The sequence below is a fragment of the Daphnia carinata genome, chromosome 8 (assembly GCF_022539665.2).
Source record: "Daphnia carinata strain CSIRO-1 chromosome 8, CSIRO_AGI_Dcar_HiC_V3, whole genome shotgun sequence".
NCBI lineage: Eukaryota > Metazoa > Arthropoda > Branchiopoda > Diplostraca > Daphniidae > Daphnia > Daphnia carinata.
This window is the reverse complement of record NC_081338.1, coordinates 4,686,820-4,701,330: the sequence shown is the minus strand read 5'-3', so window position 1 is coordinate 4,701,330 and position 14,511 is coordinate 4,686,820. Positions and strand designations below refer to the sequence as shown.

Below are 14,511 nucleotides of genomic sequence, written 5' to 3'. Positions count from 1 at the left end.
GATGAAATTAGCATCAAATGGCTTGTATTTTGTGTACCGGATTGCACTGTTAACAACATAGAAGTGCCCTACCATTATGCACAGGACATTATAGCAATCTGGCAATTAGAAATAATAGTTAAAAACAGTAGCTACGTTCTCTCATAACAGCTTGGCAAGGACTCCACATCTAAGGTCTTATATTATTGTGATGCATCTATTTCTCCTTTGAATTATTCAACCACCGTATACAAATGCTTGTCTTGAATTTTCTCTTGAAGAACAGTGGGGCTCTGGTCAATCATCAGTACATACTTTTAACTACTCAACACTCTCATCCGTGTAAAATTTGCAGATCAAACTCAAATATCTACACCATTTTTCTGTTTTCAAAACTATGAGTGGAAAAAAACTTGAAAAGGTAAGCTGTATCAAAAAATCAAAACAATGAGTTCACTCATTCACAGTCGCAACTCGGAGAACTTGCTGTCCGATCGCTTAAATGGATACACGGCTTACAACAAAGGCAGATTCGTAACATGTCAGTCGGAGTCGATTTTTTTTTTCTTGGGAGTTTAAATGGGTGAACAAATGGACTCCCTCAACGACCACTATAATATCGGTGCGAGAAAAAAAAGGCTGCTATTTATTGTACAGTTTCACTAAAGATGGAGGGGGGGGGGGGTAAGAAAACAACAGGCCATTGGAATAGGAGTTGATTAAGTTTCAAAAATCCTAGGTTTTTATCATTCTCCCGTACACCACCATTGATTTCGTTGTGGTCGTCGAATTTGCGACGTGCCAAATCATCGCTATTTTTTAACAGTCAAAAGGGATCAGATTTTTTTGCGCTATACTGTCACACATGTAGAGGAAATCGCAACCTATACCCCCAATAACCATAGAAATCATACAAACGACGCCTCGTTATTCCCCAACAAATTTCATACCTGATGTGTTAGAATATATATATATTTTTTTTAAATCTCGGTTAATCGTAGTATACGAAATAGAAAAACTTGGATTTGAACAACAACGGCAAACGAAGGAAATTTTTTTTCTAAAACAAACACTATTTTGAAATTCGGCGATCTGCTGGGTTTTGTGGAGCTTTGAAAAGGTTGGAATTATAAATTGAAAATGAAATGGACTAGAATTTGTTTTTCCGAGGAAAACGGAGTGAAGTTCTAAAGTTTAGGTAAGTTTGCAAAACAAATTAAAGATAAAGAAGAAATGAAACGCATATTTTTTAGAAAATCGTGTCTCTGCGCGATGACTGATATTACGTAGATTTCGTGAAACGGTAATCTGAATATAACGATTTCAACTGTGTTTGATGTGCCCGATAGATTTTGAACGACGTTGCTCTTAAACGCACGCGATCGTCGACAATAAAATGATACGGAAAAAAAAAATGATAAGTGACATAAACTTCTCGCTTTCATGTAAACACACTCGAACGAGCAAAAGTCCGTTGCGGATTTACGTGAAAAAGTGGATAATCGGAAGCATGGCGAAAGGAAGCACTAATGTTCGCCACGGCCAAACCAAATGCAAATTATTTGTCCACCCTCTGCTAGATAATCTGCTAGTTAACAGTGGATCCTTGCCTAACAAGGGAGTACATTGGTCATTATTGACTTCAGAGTCGACGTCTAGCGTGTCTACGTCGAATTCGCTAACCGAAGCCGTCACGTTCGTGTACGTTTGTTGACACTCTTTGTTAGCCTCCGCTGTTCCATCTTCTTCCATCAAGCCAGATATATCACCCAAGCTGGCCACACACAGCGAAGGATCGATGTCCGGCTCGAGGTTGTACTCTAGCGTACACGGCCGGTAACAGGGTCGTTCACTGTAGGCAGAATTAGTCGACTGATTGGTAGTTTCTCGTACATCAGGATCTGCGTCGAAAAAGAAGGATCCAAGTTAGAGCATGCCTCCTTCCTAGTTGCGTCATGCTGCGTGCAAAAACAACTTTACCGATGCACAGAAACGAAGGTTCTCCAGCATACTGACTACCAGGTCCTGTCTTTTCGGCCGGCAAGAAATAAGGGCATAGGCGCTCAACTTCGTGACAAAATGTCCGACACGGCTTGATGCGATCGCCGTCTAACCACATCGGCAAAACCATGGAACACACCCATTGGCGGTAGGCAACCTAGACAGCAATTTACAATTAACGTTGATGTACCGAAATCGGTGTAATTGAATGTAACGAATAAGCAATGAGACGCTCAAAACGTGTGGTGTTTCGATCGAGTCGAATTAGTCCAAAGTACGTCAATAAATAGTGAATAGACAATTAAATGAGCGCATGATATGAAGCAGTTAAAACGAGTCCAATTCTAAGCGTTGGCAAATGGCGAACATTCACTAGATCTCCTTTGATCAGATTGACATTCGGTACCTTTATTTGTTTAGCTCTGTGTGTAGTCACTTCAACCCTGTCCTACACAGAGCGTATGGAAACGGACCATTTTTAGAAAAAAACGAGACTACAATTTGATGAGGGTTGGAAGAATACGTTTCTTTCTGATAAGCTGCTTTTAAAAAGGAAAAGCAATGTGAACCAATGGCAATGCATTATCACTCTTAAGCGTCTTTCCGGGTCGACCCAATTGAATGAAATTTTTGTTTTTCAAATAAAAAATTAAAAGGCACAAGCTTATTGATCAAGCTCAAGTTCCTGTAGCTGACAAAGTTGAGCTACCCGAGTTAGTATTTACCGGTAGTTGGCCATTGACAAGATGTGGACACGCTAAATAATAACTCATGATGAATGCTACCGCTACAGGGGGATTCATAACGGTAGGAAATGAGGAGACAAAGGACCATGGAGATATGATCTATAACAAGTTTCATCACACGTCTATTACCTAATATATAAAGGACTTTTTTTTTCGAACGTGTACGGGGGTCGGATGACGCACAGCAATCTACGCAAAGCGGAACCTAAACGTTGACCTTCCACTGTACTTGATTGGTATAATAATACATTGCCAAGTGCTCAAAACAATGAAAAAACAAAATGGAATCTAAATAATAGGATAAAAAAGAACTTTTCATCGATTGGAATTCGCTAGAGTCTAACCTGACTGGAAGTTTGTCTCTAATTATATTTCTACTGAAGACGCATGTATATGGAAGAAGGAATACACAAGTAGTAAGTGCTTCGCGCTCATCATCGTATCACTAAATTGATAACGATGTAACACATTCTCCAGTTTGTGCTTGGCATTCTGTATGAGCTTTTACCATACGCCAATGGATGCCGCCTCCTGATGAAAATGTTTCCTGCCTACATAACGCAATCTGTACACACATCTGCCTGAAACGGCGTTTTATTGTGTGTGTATGTGAGCCTCTAACGGTTGCGTCTGGCGCAAGTTGTGCGCGGGCGCCGCTCCAGCGTGAGCGTGCTTGTAGCACTGTGTGTCTGTCGAAGCTTCAAGTTTGTTCTTCGAACTGGGATCTTCCTTTCCTTCTCTTTTTGGGGTCGGACGCTATATTGATCGCGTCCTGCCGAAAACAGAGGAAAAAGACGACACGAAGGAGAAGAAGAAATAGATAAGTAGAGAAAAAGCCAGATGAAAGAGACCGAAAAGAGAAGGAAGGGCAAAAAAAAAAAAGAGGAAGACGAGAGGGTTCGCGGATATAGGAGCCAGGACCTACCGTTCTCTTCAAAGACAAACTGGCTATAAGTAAAAATACAGCGAAAAGAAATAAAAGAAATGTCAAGATCTCCTATCCCGATCATTTGATGTTGCAATCTTTCTTTTTCCCTCCTCCCTCGCTTTGCTCTGTCATGCTTTTAATCATTCATACGCTGTATTCAATATTGGATACGTTTTTTTTTTCTCTTTTTTCTCAATAGCAGTTTCTAGGATGGCGGCTACATTGGAATGCTGTCATTTTTTTTTTTTTTTTTAACTAAATCAACCAAGGCGATACGAAGTCTACCTCCAAGTTTGTCATCTACGACAGTTTCCATTGCGGTAAATTACGGTGAAATGCGATGTTTGTCTAAACTTATAAGCGCAAGGCTTCGTAGTTGTCCTATTGCAAAAGACGATGTACTCAAGCAGTTAAACAATCAATCCAAATTTATACCTTACAATGTCAACATACATTGTTTTCAAAACTTTGTAATCAGACAACAGTTTAATCCCGCCAACAAAATCAGCATTTAGCAAAACACAGGTATTTTTCTTTCGAGAATTAATTCCCCACTCTTTTTTGTTACAAATATCTGAAGCGAATGCATTCCTGGCTACCCTCGCGTGTAAAATACTTGACAATTTACAGTGACACCGCGCTCGCTGGCGATTGATTTTTTTAAGTAAAAGATAGTCAGAGTTTAAACGATTGGGATAGACCGTTGGGAACGGGGAAATTCGGCCGCAGTAATACGAGATTGTCGGTGTTGACGGTCAAAGTGGTAATGCACACAAATGGCCGAATGTGTAAACAGCATAACGACAGACAACAGTATAAAAAAAAAAAAAAAAAAAAAGAAAGCCCTACCATCCTGCAAGAAAGTATATGCCCCATCGAAAACGCTTTCCATATTACGTCAGCCAAATATCGATTTTCACTTTCTTCCCGTCTTGTTTATATAGTCTTCTTATCGTTTTGCTTTGCCATCTTCCTCCTGGCTTTGCCGTTACAATTGCCGTTCACTCTCTAAGCCTTTTTTTTGTTGATCATACCTTCCCTGTAGGTACGTGTGAAAAAACTTGATCATGCGGAAACTCGCGTGCATCGGCACAAAGTTGGCACGCACGCTCATTCTTCTGCTAATTCCGGATTTGAAAAATGTCATTTTCCCTCCTTAGAGTAATTACAATCGATAGCGTGTTTTTTTAAAGGCATTTAATAGGCGAAATTAAAAGTATTAGGAACTGTACTGGTGGTAGAGCCATCTATGGTATGTAACGAAACCTAATAATCCCTATTAAAAAAACACGCTAATGAAAGTTAACGATTTATGGGCAGAGTAATTTAGATTGTGTTTACTAGGTGGATCCTGGGCGACACAGTTAATAAAGTATAAGACAAAACGAATGATCTTATACGTTACTTAAATGACTGACGATGAAATTCTGAACTCTGCTAAACATTGAGGTTACATCAAAACGATGGCGTTATTATCCAAACAATGGCGTTTCTTTTTTCATCTATAAAACAACTTTAAAACAAAAGGCACGCATGGATTTGTGAGTTGATGATTTACTGATTAGAGCCAAGGCTGATAAAGCAGGTTTTTTACGATCATTTCTAATGAACGTAAGCGACTGAGGTAACCAGGTAACGATTTAGGCAACTTAGGTTATCAACGAAACAGCCCGACATGGTCAAACTTCATGCGCTCTCACTTGCCTAATTAAGAATAATGGCAATTCGAGAGTTGGCGTACGAGTCAACCTTTGCCACACCGAAAAGCAAAAAAATTTAATTTCAGATTTACTTCAGCATAGGGGAAACGTATCAAGAGTTTAAATGTTTAAGAACGACATCTCTTATTACTTTAAGTCAAAAAGCCTTTATCGTAAAATTGGCTACGTTAACGTTTCTTGTACACGTTGTCCTTTCTATCGAAAACCAAAATAAGAGTGATCAGCTAATGGAGTTATGTAACCAGAGAGCGGATGACAATCGAAGCGACTCCATTTCATCAAACCTACAAAGTGAATTTCAACGTTGAGTCAGCTGATTGCCGAGATGTTGGGTCGTTTTTCGAACGCATCACGTTCGTTATTTTGGCTTCAGCCATTCATCAGTGAAATGCGTGCCTTGGACAAAACGTAGCATCAGACCACTCGATGGTTTTTAGTAGCAGAAGCCCTTCCCCCCCCCCCCCCATCCCAGATAAGCCCAGTATTCGCCGGTGAGATGGTATCGACCCACCTTCTACTGTTCTAGATGTCACGTCCGTTGCACGACTATGTACTCTTTTAAAGACGAGACGTATGATGTTCTAGAGACCACAATTGAAATCGATGTTTCCTCTCGTTTTGTATACAAACCCCCCAAACTTTGTGTTTCTACATACGCAGAGAGAAAAGGACTGTACCGATGTACGCGATTGATTTTACCTTTCTTTGACATCGATAATGCAGGGGACGTGAGAATAAGCTGATGTATGAGTTCGATTATTTACCTATGCAGTGAATGCGTGCAGTCTTTTGTTTTTTCGCGTTCGCCTCTTTTTGTGCGGAGTATTAAAGTTCGAGTCTTTGGTCACGGTCGCAAAGCTAAAAATGGAAGGTTGTTGACGTGATTTACGAATACAATTTTTAAGCCCTAACCTTTCCTTTTCTCTAGAACATGATGCGCATTATTTTATAAATTCCAAGCTTAGCTTTCCGTATAGAATAAGAAAATTGAAAAAATGTACGGAAAAGTTGCGAAAAAGTTACCACAAAAAAAAAAGAATTTATCATAATCCCATTAAGAAATTGGTAGTTTTCACCGTTGCACAGTGCATGTTCTATCATGTGGCTTTCAGTAATGGCTCTAAAACTAATCGCATATTACAATCTGCTTTAAAGTACAATTTTAGGAACCAAGTAAAAGACCTGAAAGGTCAACAATTTGAGTGGCCATCATCGCTAGTCAGTACAACACACATGAAAGCCTTCGATATCAAAGATAGCACGAACGATAGCCATCGATTATCTGGTCAGCAAAAAACTTAATCAGCCATCTATCGGGAGAAAAAAAGATGGGAGTGTTTTGTTGTTTTTTTTCCGCGAACAATTCAGACACGATTCCATTAGAGATAAGAAATATCCTGAGATCCTCAAGTGGTGGCACACACAAAAAAGTGTTAGAAGCAATGACTTACGTAATTGTCTATGGCACATATCCCAGACATGCTAACACATCGGTATATAATTGATGGATTACACATTTTTTTTTTTTTTTTTTACGTGTTGTTATTTGCGCTATTTAATGAAAACATTTTTGAATTTTAGCGGCTTTTTGGGCATTTAACGATTATGGCGTAGGAGGAAAGTCAATGCTTAAATCTACAATTTTCAGAACATGTTCAGATACTGGCGAAGAAAATGGCCGTCGAAAATTGAGGTTTAGTAACTAGACGGACCCAGAGCAATCGAGACCGACAGATTCACGACCCTTTTGTCTCCAAGTCTTACGAGGATTCTCACGGGAATACAGAGAATTTGCATTCGTAAAGCTCTCGTCCGTAGACAATATCGAATGCAAAATAATGAAACCGTTTCCAATGAAATGAGACAACACAGGGCTGTTAGTTGATTGCCTTTTGCGGCCGCTGCTGGCCCGCCGTTATGTTGATTAAGACCCCAAAATGTAGTAGTTCAGACTTTATAAACAAACAACCCAACTACACTCGATTTTAATTTACGGGGTTATAGTTCCATTTTGGATGTTCACTTCAAAGCCCACTTGAATGCAAATTTCTTTAAACGAGTCACTCAAACACAGTGCACGTTAAACAAAAAGCGTTCATTACGAAGATGGCGACGACATATGGCGACAGTGTCGTGTGGTAAATATTACAAAAGATATAGCCACGCACAGGGAAAAAAGCGGGGAGCGAGGGGAAACGGGGTGTAAACTAATAAGCGTGAGAGGCTCTCTAAAAGAAAAGAGCGTGCACACACAAGTCTTGTGGTCGATCGAATTTTCCTTTTTGCTCTTGGGCCCAAATGAGAGACTTGTACAGTAAAAGGCTATGAGCAAGCAGAAAAACAAAAGGGATTCTTCCAATTACGTTTGACGCGCATATAGATCAATGATTTGCTTGGAAATATGCCAACTTACACGGTTTTTTTCCGATCATTGATTTCCGACCGGATGTTAGTAGAAATTAGCATTCCCTACGTGGCTCCTAAAACGACACGGCGATGGTAAAAAAAAATTCTATTTATTTGAAGATGTGATTATACGATTTCAGAATACACAGGGATTGCCTAACGGAACTTGAAAGGTTGTCGTAAAAGAGTTTCTCTTTGTCAGGATGCCTAAATGTCAAACGAATATTAAGCCCTTTCCTGAGTTGTTTCCTCATCCCCCAGATTAATAGCACGTGATTCATTCTTTTTTCGGCAAGCGATTAATCCGCTCCTTCATCCTTTCATTCCTTGACACACTGACGAATGGCGACTCACAGCTTTTCGGGACTTTTGGGAGGATCGTTGTAAAGGAACAACGTGACTTATTTGATATTCAAGGTATTCACGACCAAACTTTGAAAGTGTTGTACAAAATTGGGGGGGGGGGGGATTTACAGTAGGGTGGTCGCAGTTTTAAAATTAAAAAAAGAACCTACTCGTACCAAACCTTTCGCGAGTGGTCCTCATCATGCACGTTTTACCGTTGAAATACAGAGACGTGACGAGCAACTTCAATCATTTTTTTCTAAACCAGGAAGCTGTGTATAAATGAAAGTAGCAGCCGTTCGTAGGCGTCAGCTCTTTATTGATTAGAAAGACTTTTGTATGGGTAGTCACCTGAGCGCAGTGGAGATACCCATTTTTTTCCCCCCAACGTTCTGTAGCGATCGCGCCATCAGAATTACAAGAGAAAATCTGATTTGTCGAAGGGGGGGATATTTATATGGATCGTAAATAATAACACGTTATGGTTTCACACGTACACCGATAGGAGAACGAACAGTAGATTTGGTCTGTGAGATATATACGTTTGACGGCTGCTTATTGGATATGGCAAACTATCAAAACACTTTGCCAAAATGGGGCGACGTTAAAAAACAAAGTTACTCGAATGTCGTTTAGAAGAGTCGGGGGGGAAGTGGGATCGCAGAATGAAGACAAACAACTGGCACGGAACAACGGAAGCCTTTAACGATAAAGTAATAATTCATCAATGGAGGGGCACTGTAATTACCATATTTACTGGCGAGTGCTCTTCATCTAGACGCACTATACAACCAATCATTTACAAGAAATATAGTAATTACAGATTCCGGATCAATGAATTCTTTGTTTTTTTTTCAATGCAACTACGAGTATACCAATAAAAACGCATTGATCGCCATAGTAGATTGGCTTCTACACGCACAACTGTCAATCAGAAAGCCAAGCGAATGCCCATCCATTTTAAGTTGATTTGAAAACTAAATGGGCGCAATTTTTTAGAAATTAAAAAACTGTTCAACAAAAAAAAAAACACATTGGGTTGTTTGTTGAACAACTTTTAAGTAATGATCCATTTGCAAATCTGGAGATAGGGAGGATCAAAAAGCGCTGGAAGAAACAAAGAAATAACCAAAGCAGGAAAGCACTTCATTCGGGGCTAAAAAAATTAAGAATGAAAAATGGTATAACGATGGTGAGTAAAACGAAAGGCCCGCTGACTGCAATAAAGAAAAAAGAACGGCCGTGAACGCAAGGGGGGACGCAAAAGCGGTGGGGCTGCTGTCAAATTCGCTATTGTGATGAAGTGGTGGCAAACACTCGTTTCGACGACAATCGAAAGCCTCGAGAGTTTGGTGGGGCAAGGCCCCAAAAGCGTCGGAGATGTTCAAATTTTAGAGACAAGCCCCAGAAAAAAAAGAGGAAAAGATAGATAATCAATGTGAGGTAGGCAGCCAGAGAACAGGGAGGGGAATGAGTGGGGGATCTATCGTATTTATGACGCGTACGCAAGAACGGGCGAGTTGTTGACACGCAGATGGCAATCAAACAAGAAAATCCTTTTTTCTCGGTTGGGATTTTTTTTTCCTCATCTGCTCTGCCAGTTCCTCTTTGGGTTTTCTGTCAATCTCTTGTCGTGAGTTAGGCCCAGTCACCTCCTTTGTCTTGTTGAGTCAATGTATAGTGTTTGTCTGTCTCTCTCTCTCTTTTTTCTGTCTGGTTAGTTTCTTCGGCGCAGGCCTACATGTGTACCAGTAGAAATAAGCTGAAGGGATTTCGGCCATTTTGTTCCATTTCCCCAACCCAATTCAGCAGTCAGCTCGCATCCCCCTTTTCTTTGGCATCCAAACCACTCCACTATGCGCCGTATCACTGCTCACGAATCGTGTTGGTTTCTCCCGTTCGTCGCCTATAACTCGCCAACCCATTGGCAGAATACAAAGTGTGTGCGTAGAGCTCGGACCCATCAGTGCTGGGAAATAAAAAAAAAAAAAAAAAGAAGAGGCGAGAGAAAAGAACAAGCTGGCCAAGAAGAAAGAGCAATACAGAGCGGAAGTATCGCCGCAATGACGATCTTCCAACAGGATCTAATTTTCAAGTAGTAACGGGCAAAGGATAAAAAAAAAAAAAAAAAAATAGAGGGGGACAAGAAGGATCAGAGTATGGGGGGGGGATCTCTTTTCGTCCTACACAAAAGCCACACAAATGAATCGAATCGTCTTGCATCGGCGTCGACTCTTCGAACCGCTTCGAACATACCGACCATGCGCTTGTATTAATAGATCGATAGAGCACGTCGATCTCTCTCGAACAGTCAGGTTCTCGAGTTGCTGGATTCCCCTTTTTTTTTTTCGTGAATATGCGTCCAGATTCGGGCAGATGGAAATTTTTTTTTTTTTGAGCTATACGATAATGCACATGTGGAAGAGTGGTCGTCCTTGCACGCAGTTTAAACAAAGGCGGAAGAACTGGCCAACTGTTTGGCAGCACCGGGAGAAAACGGACGTCGGTGTTATTAAGTCAATACCGTGGCAAGTCATGGACATTTCGACATCAAGCATGAAAACTTTTTTTTTTCTCCCGTCCAAATGCAGGAAAACGAAAGGGAAAGCGAAAAGGAGGAAAACGAAAGTAGGGATGAGGCGAGATGAACCTCTGTTTCCTTTGATATTAGGGGATATGGACATCCCGTTGCTTCCTAGTTTTCTTCTTCCTCTTCTTCACTTCCTTCCCTTTTCGTCATCTCCTTTTCTGTTTCCTTTTCCTATCCGCCACTCGTCTCCCTCTTCTGTCGTCCTCTTTCCCCCATCGCCTTTCGAGCCAGTCAAGGGAAAGATGTTGAGATTGCTGACGGAATCAATAAAGTTGCAGCCGAAAGCACAGGTTCGCCCCCGAGAACCGCTCCCGTAGCCTCTCTCCCCCTTCTCCCGCGTCTGCTAACTCTGCCCTTTTGTTTCTTTCTCTTAGTATCTCAGAGTCCGTGCGTCCGTGTGTTTCGTCTTCGGTTCTTATCCTCCGTTACAGTCGATCCCATTGGCTCCGTGGAACACATTTGTCAACAACCCATCGTACAATTCGAGGCGAGTGTGGACAAGAGGAGAATGCAAAAGAAAAGAAACCGTATCGATGATAATAGAAACTTGAATCGAAGCTGATATACAAAGAAATGTTCATTGCCTCCCCTTTTTCTTTTCCACTGCAGAAGCAAAATATGCTGTATTGAATTGGTTAGTCAGCATATTAGATCACACGTTGCGCTGCATCAAACACGTTCGATTCATCTGCGATAGAACGAGAGAAATCCCGCTGCAACTGCTAATTGTTGTCTGTTCGTCAATGGTAATCAAAAAATGGCTAAAGGTCTATTAGCTCATTTTGAGTTTCCATTACGAACAAGTTTGTAATTTCAATTTGGGTTTTGGCGTTTTAAAACATGCCTGCCTCTTGCGCAAGTTAATGTGTAAGTGCTACCGCACTACTTCCAATCAGATAGAGAATTTCAAAAACAAAAGTATGAGGCGCGAAAAGTGGTGGAATCATCAAAAAAACGAAACCGAATAATGCTGAAAACATTGATAACGGCATAGTATTACAAGAAAGCCCTTTGATACATCAAATTTGGTAAGCCCCCCAAGAGTTGCCTGCAAACTCAATCACACTTGAATTCTAGCGTCACTATCGATCCCCTCCCCCCCCCGTAAACTTCTCTAGTAAGCCGTTTGGAGAGCTCACTCTAGTACCTCATTCGAAACCTTTACCAGGTAGACTCGCAAATGCATAAGCGATGTAAGCGAAGTCACATCGGCGCACACACGACACATACATCAATGCCCCCGGCTACCGTTTGTTAGTAACTACCAAGTGCGTAAATAAATGGTCCTACCTTGCATTGGTGACAAGAGGATTTGCTGGAGAAGGTCTGGCCGCAATCGTAGCGTCGGATGATATCCTCAAATTGGCAGACGAAATGGGCGGCCAAATTGTCGAGTCGTTGGACGGCCTCGATGTAAGCGTAGCACTGCTGCCGGCTGATGGCGATGCCCTCGCGCATCGTGTCGCTCAGGACGTGCCACAAGCTGTAGTGGTAGCAGTGCTGCAGGTGATACTTGCGCAGCGTGTCGATCCGTTTGGCCCCGTCCGGGTGGCCGCAGATGCACTCGGCCGACGACGGCCCGTCATCGCTTCGCTCTCTCCTACCGGGCTGTAAGTAAGGAAGGCACTGGCTCGCTTTGGCTACGGCTGCATCCGCATTCCTCAAGCCATCATCGTCTGGTGGTAACCCATTCTCGTTCCGTCTCACTTCGCCCCTTGTTCCGCTGTTTTTCTCCTGTCGGCCGTCACGGCCTGACGCGGAATCCAAAGGCCGGTAGCCAATGACACCAATTTGAGTGCTATTGTTATTGATTGGGGACATCCCGCCGCTGGGATGGGCGAACGAAACAGGAAGTGAACTTGTTTCAGGTATGCGGCAAAAACGGTCGGACGGACATGCCGGAATGGTCGGCTGAGGAATGCAAGATCCAGGATTGGGTCGAATCCAGTTGAGGGGCGAAGAATTTGGTGTGTCTCCGGCAGCCGCTCGAAGGATGAGGCCGCCGTCAGCCGCTAGCCACGGATTAAGTGAATCAGTCATGGGCAAACGGTCACTCGCTAATGCAGACGATGGCTGTGCTGATGAAGACCCTAGCGGTGGCACTGCTTGCGGATTGGGTGTGCCCGATGAAACGACGACTGAACTAAAACTGCTCAAAAGAAGCACTATCGCCAGGCAACTGGATGAAATGGTTGGGGTAACGGCTGCTCTTCGACCGAGAGAGTTGCGTAATAATTTATTATTGTCCAATATGAGCCGCGTAGCGTTTCTCGCCACCAGCATAGGCAGTGCAGATGTCGGAAGACGGAAGCCGGGCCAACGTTTCACGAATTGGTCGTTACCGACGTTATTATCCAAATGGGTACAGTTTGGTCGCCACTGAGAAATGGCACAAGTCCACTGAAGGCCACCTCGTCGGTGACGTGAGAGCGATTGAGTGAAGACATCAGACAGACGAACATCGTGGGTGTGGTTGGACGGCCACAGCCAATGCCACCAGTCACCTAGTGTCACCTCGCACTTCCTGATCCGTCGGGCACGGTCGCAATCTGAATGAAAGGGACGAAGAGTGTTTACCCAGACACGATCTTGGTTGCTAACGTGGTCACAACGGCTGTTGAATTTATTCCCATCTTCACTGGCACGTTGAGAAAAGCAATTCAATTTAGAATCGAAGCAAAATGAACGGTCACGGAATTTAGATCGGCGCAGCCAGATGGACGATGTCCGAATCAGTCGGCAAAGAACTGCACAACAGAGCAGTACGCTGTCAAATATCCAAATGGAGAAGAGTGTTCCATCGGACGTCCATGCCGGCAACAAATGTGGGTCTCCACTGCACGATTCACGTTCATCAGGAGCTGGAGACAGGGAGTGAACCACTTCTTTGCATGTTAAAACAAGAGGATCGATGCTAGATGGGAACGACGAGACCAAAGTGGATGGCAACAACGAAGCCGAAGATGATGATTCAAACAAATGGAAGACCAAGGCTACAAGGACCAGGAAATCAGAGACGACCAAGACGAGTGCCACTAACAAGGGAATGCTATTGGCCAATAGCAGGTTTCTCCATCAATTGCAGCTGATCTTTGGTCTTGGTCGGGCCGTAGCGATGGCTGGTCGTGATTCCATTGCAGTTGTTTTTGCCCAGTGAATCGGACTCGTTCGGTTAAACGATCCGACAACGCTACTCCCAAATGGGTGAAACGTGGCGAATAGTTCCAGAAATGACCAGACGTGGGACTGGAAACAAGTCTGGTCAGTCGGATAGGCTGCATGGTTACCGATGGAAAAGATGTGGTTGGACGCCACCTGGTCGTCACACTTTCCATGAGAGCGTGAACGATTTTCGTTCGTCTTCTTCGTTCTCTTTTCCTGCTGCTGCTCATTGGAAGGTGATGGCAGCGAAAGCAGATTGGCATGACCGAGGCCTAAAAGGTCCGCCACTGCTCCGCCCGGCCCAGGCATTGCAGTAGCTGGGCTGCACTCCAGTCCCGGCGATCAAAGCGAGGCTCACTCGCCGGCGGCTGGCCGGTGCCACCACGCCAGCTTCTCAGCAGCTACACGCTGCTGCTTCAATTCGTAAAGCAGAAAAATGTTGATGGCTGCCAGTTCCGCTCCAACTGTGCTGCCTCCGTTGCGATCCCTGCCGTATGGATCTGACGGCAGGGTCTTGTCAGTGGATCGTGGGCGGATGTCTTTGCCTGTCTGTGCAAGCTCGATAATGCCTGTGGTTCTCAATGATCGAATGACTGCTTGCTACGTAATACACGATGCTTCTCACTGGAAGAT

General features: G+C 43.1%; 2 protein-coding genes across 2 annotated transcripts in view; both read right to left on the bottom strand.

The window, feature by feature from the left end:
* Positions 1-14,511, bottom strand: part of LOC130704004 (all trans-polyprenyl-diphosphate synthase PDSS2-like) — a 40,437-nt gene that overhangs the window by 13,113 nt on the left and 12,813 nt on the right. The gene's annotated exons all lie outside the window — the stretch shown is intronic.
* On the bottom strand, positions 8-13,785 carry LOC130704186 (uncharacterized). The gene is made up of 3 exons (XM_059496483.1): positions 12,007-13,785; positions 1,960-2,137; positions 8-1,880 (listed from the first exon to the last, which is right to left on the bottom strand). The coding sequence occupies exons 1-3, from the start codon at positions 12,997-12,999 to the stop codon at positions 1,462-1,464; spliced, it is 1,590 nt and encodes a 529-aa protein (XP_059352466.1). The 5' UTR covers positions 13,000-13,785; the 3' UTR covers positions 8-1,461.

What these genes read in the sequence shown, in the direction of transcription:
- LOC130704186 (XM_059496483.1), bottom strand. Translation starts at nt 12,999, where the DNA reads ATGCTGGTGGCGAGAAACGCTACGCGGCTCATATTGGACAATAATAAA. An exon ending in CCTCTTGTCACCAATGCAAG is followed by an intron (nt 2,138 to 12,006) that starts GTAGGACCATTT and finishes ATTGCTGTCTAG; the next exon opens with GTTGCCTACCGCCAATGGGT. An exon ending in ACCTTCGTTTCTGTGCATCG is followed by an intron (nt 1,881 to 1,959) that starts GTAAAGTTGTTT and finishes TTTTCGACGCAG; the next exon opens with ATCCTGATGTACGAGAAACT.